The sequence below is a fragment of the Lethenteron reissneri genome, chromosome 4, assembly GCF_015708825.2.
Source record: "Lethenteron reissneri isolate LAM-NWPU_2019-01 chromosome 4, ASM1570882v1, whole genome shotgun sequence".
Taxonomy (NCBI): domain Eukaryota; kingdom Metazoa; phylum Chordata; class Hyperoartia; order Petromyzontiformes; family Petromyzontidae; genus Lethenteron; species Lethenteron reissneri.
The window spans coordinates 8,833,430-8,846,952 of NC_083782.1; the positions used below are offsets into that span (position 1 = coordinate 8,833,430).

Genomic DNA, 13,523 nt, shown 5'->3' on the forward strand with positions numbered 1-13,523 from the left:
GGTCGCTGTCCTTGGAAATGTATGTCTGCCCGGGACATTAAAAGTCTTGGGCGTTTTTTTGTCAGTTGCATAATAATACACAACTCAAGACAACGCATTCACATGCAGGCCTTCTTTCTTAATCCGCTATTGTTAGATATTTTGAATGTCCAGATATGTTCTGGGTTTTGTTGCACCTCCGAAGTGGCAACAGAGCCAGCTTTTATGACGACATGAGGACACCATATAAGTCACAAGGCAGTCGACAATGTTTTGCATTGAAATTTCGTGTTAACCCATTGTATGGTTCTGTGTCGTCATCTTACCTGGCCATTCCCTGACATCTTGCTCTGCTGATTAAAGACATTCACAAATGACCTGCTACTGCAATTGGGATACAATTGGTAATAAGATCCAATCAATAATTACAATTAAGATTAGAATGTCAGTCATAACATATCAACAGAGTGTAATCAACACAAACTCTGTATTATGCCTTGATCAGTGTTTCTTTGCATGCGAGAGGAAAATAAATTCACCCACGTGTATTCAACTTTGCAACCTTGCAAAAAAAAAGCATATCGTTGCAATTTCTAGACTACCATATATATTGGGTAGCTTGCATTTTAGCAGTCCTCGGCGCATGATGAAATCTGCGATCCACCCAACCTGGGATTTCAGGCATTTTCTGAGCAATTGAGATGCATTTTTTTTAAAAAACCATCTCAAGGCTGCTGAAATAACTCTGACCGAACAAATGACTGCACGAATGAAAGTTCAGGACACGCGGATGGCCGCACACCTGGAAAAGCGGTGCGAGGATGAACGAGGCGCCGCTGCCACAGACCCCGATTCCGGCCGCAAACGCTCGCCTCTTGTCAAAGTAGCGCCCCACCTCGGCGTTGGTGAGTGTGTAGGCGATGCCGCTCCCAACGCCTGTTCGGGGGGGCAGTGCACGGCGGGGTCACCGAGGTCAGGAGGTCAGGTGACTCGGGGAGGGGAGGGGGGGTTAACGTTACCACATTTTTGGAAGGGCTCAACTGGGAACCCGGCGACCCAGCTTCCATTCCGGTCTCATGATCAACACCAGTGACGATTATCTGAACTGGTCCTGGGCCTCCCCTAGATCGACTCAGCCTTAAACGAGTACCTGGTGTGGTGTGTGAACATCGCCACTGGGGAGACAAAGCTTGTCGGGCGTGGTGCTGGCCACCCACCCCCACGTGTGCTGTGCCAGTGCTCGCTAACAGCACTTGCCCAAACAGCCTGTTAAAGGCTATACAGGGGATCTTTGTCTTGTTGTCAACTGGGACACATGGTGAGCTGGCATCCCCCATCAGCCTCGCCCACTTTACAATAGCCACGCCCACCAATCAGGTAGCCCCTCTTCATGAATCGAGCGCAAGGCCAAAACTGCCTTAAAAAGGAAGGTCACTCAAGGCAGCGTCATTGACGAATGCGTTGAATTTTGTGTTGAGTTAGGCGGTGCCCTAAGGCCAGGGGTCTGCAAACCAAAATTACAAGAAGGGCAATTTTTTGTTCGAATTGGGTAAAAAATAAAAAAACCTCGAAATTTCAAGAGCCGCAATGCGATGTGAATGAAGTCACGGGGCAGTCCTGAAAGAGCCGCATGCAGCACCGACCCCTGCCCTCGGCACACCAGGTTTGTTTATTGCCGGACATCCGTGAAAGAGAGCACCGCAGCTTATCGGTTTTCCCCAGGGATAAATGAAGATTTCTGAGCCAGCTGGTCAGGATTGGGGAAAAACGTGGCCCACTTTTCACCCAGGCAACTGGAGAGCTTTACTCGGTGCCTGTGCCAGAGGACTACACAGACCCTCTGTGGTCGAATCCCAGTCTGACACTTGCTCAACATCAAACCAAGCTCAGCGCGTTGTTCTTCTCAGCCTCATCACGAAGAACCGCACGTTGACATGTTTACGTGTAAGCCATGCGTTGATTCGCCTGTCGAAAACGCCTCAATCATTTCATTATTTGCGTCAAACTTGAGGCCGCGCGCGCAGATTCTCTCATCCATCCTCGCTCGCTCGCACGCGCGCTCACCCGTGACGAAGCCCACCGTGATGTAGAGGTGCGTGATGTTCTGCGCCAGCATGCCGAGCATGGTGCCCACTCCGCAGATGAGGCCGCCGACCATCACCACGCTGCGGCTCGAGAAGCGAGCGGAGAGCGTGACGGCGAGGGGACCTGCGCGGGAGGGAGACGCCGAGGACACGCACGCACGGGACGGGAAGTCAAACAGAGGCGGCGGAGGCCCAGTGCTGAACGGCAACTCCTTACCTGTATTTGGATTGCCAACCAACACTGGGTAAAAACAACATGTGCATTGGCGTTCTTTTCTAGCATGTGCACCTGTTGTTCTCTTTAGCCCCCCCCCCCCCCCTCCCCTAATACGTTCCATTCATTGGCTACCACATTCAGATAAGCCCCTCCCCACCCCTCCTCCAGCAAATCTGGCTGTGACGGTCCCACCTGATGACGTAGACTTGTGTTGCCTCCGAAACGTCGTGATTTATTATTTTATTTTATTTCTATTATTATTTTTAATTAATTTTATTTTTTTACCTACGTGACTTTACCGAAAAAAACCTAAGAGTATGAATCCTTGCAGTCACGAAAGCTTCAAATCTAGAATCCTTACCTGTCAACGCCTTATCAGTGCCCAACCTTATTAGAGAACAATCCGGACCTTATTGGTCACACACCGCCGGCCTGATGCTGCCGTTAGCGAGCAGACTGATGTTCGCGCGCGGTGTTCGCCCACGGGACGCGGCGGATGACGAAGCAGCAACGGCTCAAATCGCCGAACCCACCGATGAAGAGGGAGACGCCGTACATGATGGAGTTGATCCAGGCCGTGCGGCTGCGGCTCTCGTCAAAGTAGTCGATGAACTCGACGAAGAAGACGCCGAAGCTCTTCTGCACGCCATGCGTGAGCGACGTGGACATGAAGCAGCTTGCCACCACCACCCAGCCCCAGCCGCCATCCGGGGGGTTCTCGAGGCGTCTGGCCCCCATCGTCCGCTGCTCGAGAGGCACGGTCCCCACGGTGGGGCGCCAGGCCGCTTGGGATGGACGCACGCGCGAGCCGACTCGCCGACGGCTGCCACAGCAACGACGACATCAAAAACAACGAAGTACATGAGCTAAGACATTTTTGTTATTTTAACCAGGTAAGGCCCACTGAGCTATTTAGCTATATTTGGGAGGTAAACTGGCCACAAATGATAGCTCAAAAAAGTGTCTCTATCCTAATAGGGGTTTTCCGCTTTTTTCTGGCAACAAAACTGACACCTTTTGCAAGGAATCATGTTTAAATTAACCACAATACTTGCGGTCAAATGCAAACAAAAAACAATACTCTGATATATATTTTTTTGCATTTGACTGCAAGTATTGTGGTTAATGTGAGCATGATTCCTTGCAAAAGGTGTCAGTTTTGTTGCCAGAAAAAAGGGGAAAAATCATATTAGTATATTTTGGTACTGGCAAAGGAGGTCCCAAGATGAAGTGTCTCTATCATCACGAGGACATTTATAGCGGCCAACTACTGTAAACGCACGTTGATTTTATATGTGGAGGGAAAACCGGTGGATCCGAGGGAAAATCCACACGACTACGAGGATAACATGCAAACTTCAAATATCCTGGTCGGGATTGAACCCACAACCTCCTGTATGCCAGGCGAGGTAGTTAACATATCATTTGTTCCTGCACTATATTATTTCCACTTATTCCTTGGTTCAAGATCAATATGTCATCATGGCCAAAGTCATTGATGCGAGGACATCTCGCCAACACTTTCTACCCTCCGCCAAATTCTCCAGCTGTTGCGCAGAAGACACGCGACCTACAATATCTGCCCCAGCAGTATCCCACCATCTGCTATTAGGTCTAGATGCCACACTCTTGGAGGCTACTCGCCTGCCTGTATCAGTAGCCTGCCCTTCCCCATGCTCACTTATAAGTGTTACTCTCTCGTATGTATGGGTTTTCTCTGGCTTTCTTCCACACAAAGCCAAACACTCAAGAATTAAATTAGCCAAGTATCTGCTGAAAGGTCATTCCTGAGATTCACCGAGATACACCTGAGTTGTCTCCATACTTAAGGCAGTACAATATATCCGATATTCCAATAGACATGACAAGTGTTTCCATATTAAAACCACTGTCGATGTCCCAAGAGGTGGCGCTTATTTGTATCTCTCCCAGAGGTATGATGGGCGAATCTGACCTGCGAACTTAATTTGAACTCTGTTTTACAATTCTGAGATTACGATTTGATTTGAGGCGACCAGCGTTTCAATGCAGCTGCACCTCAAGAGAATGGTTCGGTAGCACGCTGCCACCTCCCCGGTTTCCGTGGGAGGGTTTGAATCACCTCGAAGGCAATCTTGATTTGAAGTTTTCGTGACTGCAGGGATCAATAATCGTTGGTTCTTTCGGTAAAGTCACGTAGCTAGAAAATAAAATAGGGCGGTCTGTTGACCAGGCTTAGCGACGAGATGGCGGGTAGCGTAGTACTCGGTTCATCCATCAACGGAGCCAATTTGTTCAAACAAATAGGTTGGATTGCTGAGCCTGGATGGTAATTTTGCATTGATTTCGGTCATCGTTCCCAAATGAACCACTTTTTCTATGCTTTACCTACTGCACACCACATTCTACTATCTCACGCGAAAATGTGTAGTGTGGACTTTCTGAGCAGCGGTGCTCATTCAATCCACCCAGTAAGAATTCTGGACCGAGTCAACGCTTGACCGTGCGTGAACCCAATGACTTGATCGCGATGCGTGCTCTCCGATTGGAGTGCCAGCCTAACGGACGCGGTTAAAGGTTAATTCCGCTTTAATAGGTCACGACGACTTGCTCGGAATGTATATGTCTGGAGGTTACGCGGACGTGATATTATAGATTAACAAGCATGGGCAGGGTGACTGGGTCTATCCAAGTGCAAACACTCATAGATGACTTAGATGCCAGGACGGTGGTGCAGCACACGGGTTAATACATTCACTCAGACAATGGGTAACTGCTCACTCGGTCGTACAGCGGGGGGGCTTCCGAGCTGAAGAAATACGTTGAATTCTCAGCCGGGAGTTGACTCAGCTCATCGACACCGCTGCTAACGGGAGCGCTCAGATCGGATGAGGTCACAGGGAACTCACAAAGTGAGCGTTGCGTTAAAGAGAGACCGGGTTCCATTGTAGGAATGGGACATTTCAACACTCGCTTACAATCAACAGCGGGGATAAATGCTGCCCAATACTAAAGAGAGAGTGAGAGAGATCATGGAGATGATTTGAATCCCTACTGAGTGACTGCCGGTCCGTACACACTTGCGGACTTGTTGTCAATCGTCCAAATGAACCTTATTACGAAAAGCTCAGGGTCGATATTTACCAGCGGTTGTGTACGGAAGGTCTGACAATAACGTCGTTTAACACCATCGTCATTGAATAATAATAATAACCCATAACTCTGTGCCATGCCCCATGTAGCAATGCAGTTAAAGTGTTTGACTCAGTTGTGGAAGATTGTGAATTTAAATTCCATTGGGGTGGGATTGCATTCGTCTAGGACAGGGGTCGGCAACCAAAATAACAAGAAGAGCCATTTATTTCCAATTCGGTACAAAATTCAGTATTTCAAGAGCCGCAATGCATCTGAGTACATACTCTACATACGTACATATCGTCAAGAAGCAGCCCGTAAAGAGCCGCATGCGGCTCCGGAGCCATAGGTTGCCGACCCCTGGTCTAGGACACTAATGTGGTTGATTATTTAGTTTCTCTCATGGGGAGGCAACAGTGGTCATCTAGTAGAGAGAAACTCTGTCCTGTTTATACACGAGGTTTCGTTGAAACCGAATTTCTATACGAAGGTGAAAGTTTACCGATTGTACCACACCATGCTAGGTGGCGCCTTCAAGTGCTGCACATCAACAGCTGTTTTCCCTCTTGGAGATGAGTCGGCCGTGCCAGTGAGATGTAAATAGGAGCCTGGATCGCATCGGTGGAGTTTGACTTATATATTTGGGGGGGGAGGGGGGGCAGACGTTCGCTTTGTCCCTCACATTAGGAATCGCGGGTGCGTATAATTCATTTGCATTTTTATCTTAATTGTGAACTACTGAAAATAAATTAATAAAGGTGTGCAGTTTTTTTTTTGGGGGGGGGGGGGACATTGCCCACCCCCCCCCGTGCCCCCACCTCCCAAACTCTGCCCATGCTGGATCAATATTGGAAAGTGTCCCAGACAGCACAATATTTTTTCCGTTTATTTAATTTCTTCACAATTGTTATGTTTATGCCAATTTTTTTATTGTGCGTTTGTCATAATATTGAATCGTTTGTTGTTAGAGTGATAAGTCAAGAAATACATCTAAGTCTGTGTTCTCCGGTTGCCTGGGTGAAGAGCGGGCTAAATGTCCTTGCCAAATCCGGGCCAGCTGACTCAAAAACTCAACAGAGACTGTTCCCCACCATGAGAATGTGGAATTTCCAACCATTGCCTCAGTGAACTCAAGGGAGGCTAGTGTGGTCTGTCCGCTTAGTCCTACGAGCTGCAGGCCGCCGGGTAACATTCCCTTCTTGACGATTGCTTGTTTGTTTTCATCGCATTCTCCGCGCAAAAAAAAAACTTCGTGAAGTCTCCATAGCCGACAATGGACTCTGCCACGCGTTTTGAGAAACATCTTACGATGACGAGCAAGCCACCGAGAAGACAATATGATCTCCTCATCATGAGACCTCCTTTGCCAGTACCAAAATATAATAATAGGATTTTTCCCCTTTTTTCTGGCAACAAAACTGAAACCTTTTTACAAGGAATCATGTCTGCATTAATCACAATACTTGTGGTCAAAATGCAAAAAAAAACACTGATAATTATCAGTGTGTTTTTTGTGTGTTTTTTTGACAATGCATATATTATAATATATGCACTGTCCTTGAAACTGAATGGTCCACACCAGAGACGGCTTTCTTTTGAGCCTCGTCTCAGTTGGTGCTAGATCAGAGGACGCCAAAAGGCGTACAGCTGCATATATTATCAGTGTGTTTTTTGTTTGCATTTTGGTTAATGCACGCATGATTCCTTGTTAAAAGGTTTCAGTTTTGTTGACCGAAAAAAGGGGAAAACCCACTATTGTTATGATCGCCTCACTTTGACTTGACTACAGCAAGATGCGCGAACTCGGAAGAAGACCATCCGGGCAAGGTAAACAAAGCGTTTCTCGAAGAATGCACGTGAATGTTCTGATTTGACTTCACCAACTTGAAACTACAACCCAACCAATATTTGACTTCTGCAATTAAAAGTGTACGTGACTTTGAAAAATAATCATAATGATAATAATAATTCAGTTTGGCCAGGAAAGCCTCACCAAGTCTTAAGAATGTTAGGCCAAGCTCATTGATGAGTGTTCGGCTTGTTCAGAGAGCCAGATTGTAACAATATTTACACCATACTCTTTGGTTTTTTCGGTAAAGTCACGTAGGTAAAAAATAAAACAAATTAAAATTAAAACAAATACATTTATTGATATGAAAACAAATACATTTATTTATATGAAACAAATAATTTTTTTTCATTTTCATTTGTTTTATTGTTCACCTACGTGACTTCACCGAAAAAACCAAAGAGTATGGATCCTTGCAGTCACGAAAACTTCAAATCTATAATATTTTACACTGGCTCTGTGATCTGTTAGCTTCTATCATATGGTCGACAAAGAACAACTATCCGAGAGTCAAGGGATCTTTTTAATATTACGTAAGTTTATCCCCCCCCCCCGCGACTCTGATTGGCTACGTTGGGTGCGAAAGAAGTTCAACATACATGATACATACATGTGCTACGAAGAGAGGCCCATTGCCCAAAATGTCACCTATTATCCATTTTGTAACTTAAGGCCACAGTTTTGTTGACGAATGTGTCAAGTTTTTTTTTGGTGGTTGTGTTTGTGCACCACTCGGCAAATGTGACCGCAACATCACCAAGTATTTTTTTTTTAAATAAGAGATTCAATTCATAACTCCCCCCCCGACCCCAGTTACATGAAACGCTTTGAATTATTTTCCGCTGTCGCTGCCATAAATGACAAATTCTGGGAAATGTTCACTTCTCGTACCGGCATCTCATACCGGCTGGTGCACGTGCTGCAAGGAAGCGACTTGTTCTTTACACCAGAGCCAAATCACAACAAAGTTCCGGTAACCAGTTTTTGTTGTTGTTGCCAAAAACCAATCGGTAATTCTTGCTTTTCCACCAACATGTTAAAGAATCCCAGCAATTTTTTAAATGATCAAATGTAATGTTTTTAAAGCGAATGGCTAAAATTGAGCACCTCTTTTTTTTAACAGGTCAACAGGAGAGACTGACCCTCTCCATATGAGTTTGGAATTTTACAAAACCAGCTCTTGGCTGCGAATAAAACTAAGCTTCACCTACCACTCGTTGGAGAAAAGGAAACTCTAAAACTTTGAACTATACCAAAACAATTCACGACTACAAAAAACTCAGCTCACCATCGTGTTCAGCTCACAATCTGATGGCGACGTTGCCATTCACGACTACAAAAACTCAGCTCACCGTCGTTCAACTCACATCTGGCGGCGCTGTAGGACCCCAACGGTGGCGATGATCCCCGTTTCCGCGGCGCTCGCGATTCCGTGGAGCGCGCCCCGTCCCCGTGCTGTCGAAGGCGAAGCCGGCCGGGTTTTAAAGTGCGTCCCTGGGACGAAGATAACAACAACAACACACACACAAAAAAAAAACCGCTGAGGCTTGCACGTTGGGCCGCACCCTCCTCATGCACCTCGCTCCGGGGGATGGAGCAAAGGTACCGTCCCATGGATGCGAGCGCATACCGACCGCCGAAATGCGCCCTCCTCTCTTCCCCGACGGCGCTGCCCCTGAATGATTTTCTTGTGCTCTCTCTCTTTACCTCGGGGAAAATCCTACCCGTTCCAAGACGGACGGTTTTTTCAAAAGACGTTCGAGACATTTAAGCGACTTCCTTGAGCGCTTCTGCGATGTGCGGGAGGAAACTGGAGTGGCCATCGAAAAATAAACACACCCTGTGCATATGCAGTGCTGGGGAGTTACGTGTTCCACATGTAGACATTCCAGTAATCTACCGCGGCCGGTAACTGCTGATGAGGCATTATCATTGAATTTTCAGCGTGTTATGAGGTCACTGTTACGGTGTTTAATTTCTGCAAATTAAGTTTATGGAATTGGTTTAATTCAAAAATAAAACAAATGCATATTTTTCCACGTCACACTTAAAATGTGAAAATGACCCACACGTGTCAGTAGCGTGGTTTAAAAGCCAGGAAAGTGGGAGGGCAATGCGTGCAGGTCATGATACGCAGCCTACTTTAATAGCGCTCCTTGTGAGGTCAAATGAATCTCATATCAATGTGGAAAAAAAGTGTGTATTTTATAAATGATTAAATAATCTTATATCCTTCAAAATTATAAAACATGGGGTTAAAGCTACCTTTTCGGTACAGCCTTATGCAAGTGCAGCATGTGTGGAGGGTCCATGCCATCTCTGTGTGGTCCACTAACCCAGTCTGCCAGTCTCTGGATTACTCCCTGCCGCACCTCCAAATTGGCACCGTACAATTAAAGTCACATCCAAGCTCCAGACGAGCGCGCGCGCGTGCGTGTGCGCTTGCATGCGTGTGTGTGTGTGCGCATGTGTGTGCGCGTGTGCGCGTGTGCGTGTGTGCGCGTGTGTGTGTGTGCGTGTGCGTGTGCGCTTGCATGCGTGTGTGCGTGTGTGTGCGCGTGTGTGTGTGTGCGCATGTGTGTGCGCGTGTGCGCGTGTGCGTGTGTGCGCGTGTGTGTGTGTGCGCATGTGTGTGCGCGTGTGCGCGTGTGCGTGTGTGCGCGTGTGTGTGCGTGTGCGTGTGCGCTTGCATGCGTGTGTGCGTGTGTGTGCGCGTGTGTGTGTGTGCGCATGTGTGTGCGCGTGTGCGCGTGTGCGTGTGTGCGCGTGTGTGTGTGTGCGTGTGCGTGTGTGCGTGTGTGTGTCGTGGGGAGCGGTAGTGTAGCGGTTAGCGCGCTGCGCTATGAACCCGGCGACCCGGGTTCGATTCTCGCTCACGGCCAACACCAGTGACGATTATCTGAAACGGTCCTGGGCCTCCCCTAGGTCAACTCAGCCTCAAATGAGTACCTGGTGCGAAGTGTAAACATCGCCACTGGGGAGACAAAGGTGGTCGGGCGTGGTGCTGGCCACCCACCCCCTCGTGTACCGTTCCGGCCTTCATAGGTGCTCGCTAACAGCACTTGCCCCTACAGTCTGTTAAGGCTATACGGGGGATCTTTGTCTTTTTTGACAAACGCACACCGTGTGGTGAAGGACGGGGTAGGAACGAGCAGCATTCGGTGAAAACAAGTCCGTAAGTCACTGGCAATGTTTTACAACTGTTTGCACAAAACCAAAGCTGCTTGTGTGCATAGGGGCAGAAGAAAACACAAGATATCTCTGCACAGCAGACGTTGTTGTTGTTTAGCTTGAGAAAGCAGGGGGGACATGTGAGTGAGAGAAAACGGGGGAGGGGGGGGGGAATAGGGAAAAGGTTACAAAGACAAAGATATCCCGTGAAGCCTCAACAGACTGTTGGGGCAAGTGCCGTTGGCGAGTAGCATCTATGACCAGCACCACGTCGGGTCGCCTTTGTCTCCCCAGTGACGATACTTATTTGAGGTTGAGTCGACCTAGGGGAGGCCCAGGACCGGTTCAGGTAATCGTCACTGGTGTTGGCCGTGAGCAGGAATCAAATCCTGGTCGCCGGGTTCGTAGCGCAGCGCGCTAACCACTACACCACCGCTCCCCACAAAGGTTACAATCAGAGATCCAAATCCATACAAGACTTAAAACAAGCAAAATGCTCACAAGAAGGCAGACATCTGCAAACGGATCTAAATTCCAGACTGTGCTTGGATGACACAGATGTTCAATGGGCGACCATCCCAGTAAACATGGGCCAACGTCTGGACCACTGTTCCAATCACGTGGCAACGTTGGCCCAATGCTGCCATGTTTACTGGGCTGTCCGTCACCTCGACCAACACATACATTCCCCATTATTATGTATATGTTTGACCAATAAATGGAAAAGGATACAACACATGCAGGAGACTATTTGAGCACGAAGAATGCCCGTTGGGCCTCTTGATAACCTCACGCGAAGCGTCAAAGAGGTCCTGAAGAACGGTGGGAGTCGCTAGGTTCATAGCGCAGCGTAGCGCTAACTGCTACGCTCCCGCTCCCCACGTTTGTCAGCACACACACACACAAAAACACACACCGGACAAAACTCCAGCATGGTTTAAAAACGAGTTGCACATTTTCATTTTCCGTCTCTCTCAGAAACGTGGACACGAAAAAAGGACATGGAACGGAAGCTGTCAATTGGAAAAGAATCGCGGGAGAGATGCATGCTGGGAATTACACCGAGAGACAGAAAGAAAAACACATGGATTGGGGAACACGCAAATCAGGGACATCGTATTGACTTTAACACGTAGCAGACTTTCACGATCAATATCCATAATAGAGGTGTTTTTTTGGGTTAGATCGACTAAATATATACATATGTCGCTGCGTCGGGTGGTGGCGGGTTTTAACGACACATATTTACGCGATCTAAGCCAAAAGACCTCTATTATGGATAAATCAAGGTCTCCGATTGGAGGAAAGAGGCCTCCACAGGGATTGGTCAGGAGGCAGGGCTTCTGAAGTGATTGGAGGGGAAAGTTTTGAAGGGTAAAAAGTCGGGAAACAACGGTGGTGGAACCCAGAGGGGCGACTGGTTGGATCCGTTAGAGGGAAATGACAGGGGATTGGCTGAGGGAAATGGGGTGAGGGAACATTCGAGAAAGGGAGGCTGAGGGATGTATGAGGGGAGAGCACGAGGATTGGGGACGTTCGGAGGTAGACAACATATGGAAGACAGCCAAGAAGCCTAGGGTCCCTTATTGTGCATTTTATAGTAGGCTTCCTTATGGTGCAAACTAATGAAAAATTAACCCGTAAAAACAAAGTTTTTCACTATAAATCCTTTATATGCGTGGCGGCTAGAGTCCTCTCGTCCTCTGGATTGAGATGGTTGCCACCTATGGGTCAGATGATTGCCTGCCACCATTTAGCAATTGGTAATTAAATATAATTTATTTTTTCCTAAAAAGTGTAAAATTTTGGAAGATTTTTTTCACGAACATTAATTGTCACGCACAACGAGTCTGTGTGCAAAATGTCAGCTCGATTGGATCACGGGAAGTGGGTTAAAAAACGACCGAAAGATTTTCACGGTCGTAAGCGCGCAAGCAAGCAAGTGAACTTAATATAAATGATTTAAAAATGGGCCTTCTTATATTCTTGTCGTCAGAGTCATTACACATGTGTAGTGAGTCATTGCAGAGACACTATTTAGGAGGCAACAACGTTTATTCTACAATTACATAACACCGTTACACACGTGACTAAATCGCCTATCTCTCACGCTTGTTACACACGGGATCACAATACGCCTATTCCTCTCGTATACGGGATAACTATAATCGGGTCAGAGCAGCCAGCATGTTGTTTGACCCACGATGTCGAAGACGAAGCACTTGGGTTTCGCTTCACCTGCAGACAGCCCCGATATACGATCGGAGCTCCCCTTTTATCCTTCTCGGCGCGGTCTGGCTCCACCTTCGGCCGCGCCCACCTCTGGAATATTCTCGACAGTTCCAGGCTACACCGCACCTGTTTTCTCTCTGGCTCCGCCCTTAACCTCGCCCCCTTCGGGAACTCTCCAGACGTTTCTCAGCTACCCTTCCCGTGTCCCCTCGTTCACCCTTGGCCCACTTTGCTCACCCCAGCCCACCACGTCCACACATGCCCCCCCCCCCCCTACCGCCAGCCGCCCCCACCGCGAAGCGTCAAAGAGGTCCTGAAGAACGGTGGGAGTCGCTAGGTTCATAGCGCAGCGTAGCGCTAACTGCTACGCTCCCGCTCCCCACGTTTGTCAGCACACACACACACAAAAACACACACCGGACAAAACTCCAGCATGGTTTAAAAACGAGTTGCACATTTTCATTTTCCGTCTCTCTCAGAAACGTGGACACGAAAAAAGGACATGGAACGGAAGCTGTCAATTGGAAAAGAATCGCGGGAGAGATGCATGCTGGGAATTACACCGAGAGACAGAAAGAAAAACACATGGATTGGGGAACACGCAAATCAGGGACATCGTATTGACTTTAACACGTAGCAGACTTTCACGATCAATATCCATAATAGAGGTGTTTTTTTGGGTTAGATCGACTAAATATATACATATGTCGCTGCGTCGGGTGGTGGCGGGTTTTAACGACACATATTTACGCGATCTAAGCCAAAAGACCTCTATTATGGATAAATCAAGGTCTCCGATTGGAGGAAAGAGGCCTCCACAGGGATTGGTCAGGAGGCAGGGCTTCTGAAGTGATTGGAGGGGAAAGTTTTGAAGGGT

At 47.7% G+C, this 13,523-nt stretch overlaps 1 protein-coding gene across 6 annotated transcripts in view; it reads right to left on the bottom strand.

Moving 5' to 3' along the window:
* Positions 1-13,523, bottom strand: part of LOC133350267 (monocarboxylate transporter 13-like) — a 44,099-nt gene that overhangs the window by 1,920 nt on the left and 28,656 nt on the right. Inside the window, exons 2-5 of one of the 6 annotated variants that reach the window (XM_061564452.1) lie at positions 8,611-8,737; positions 2,814-3,103; positions 2,044-2,187; positions 782-915 (exon numbers count right to left, since the gene is read on the bottom strand). In XM_061564452.1, the coding sequence (XP_061420436.1) occupies positions 782-915; positions 2,044-2,187; positions 2,814-3,018 (483 nt within the window). In that variant the 5' untranslated portion in view covers positions 3,019-3,103; positions 8,611-8,737. Of the gene's footprint in view, positions 1-781; positions 916-2,043; positions 2,188-2,813; positions 3,104-8,595; positions 8,908-13,523 lie in introns of those variants that run through there. The other 5 variants (XM_061564460.1, XM_061564445.1, XM_061564434.1 and 2 more) reach the window with 5 other exon arrangements.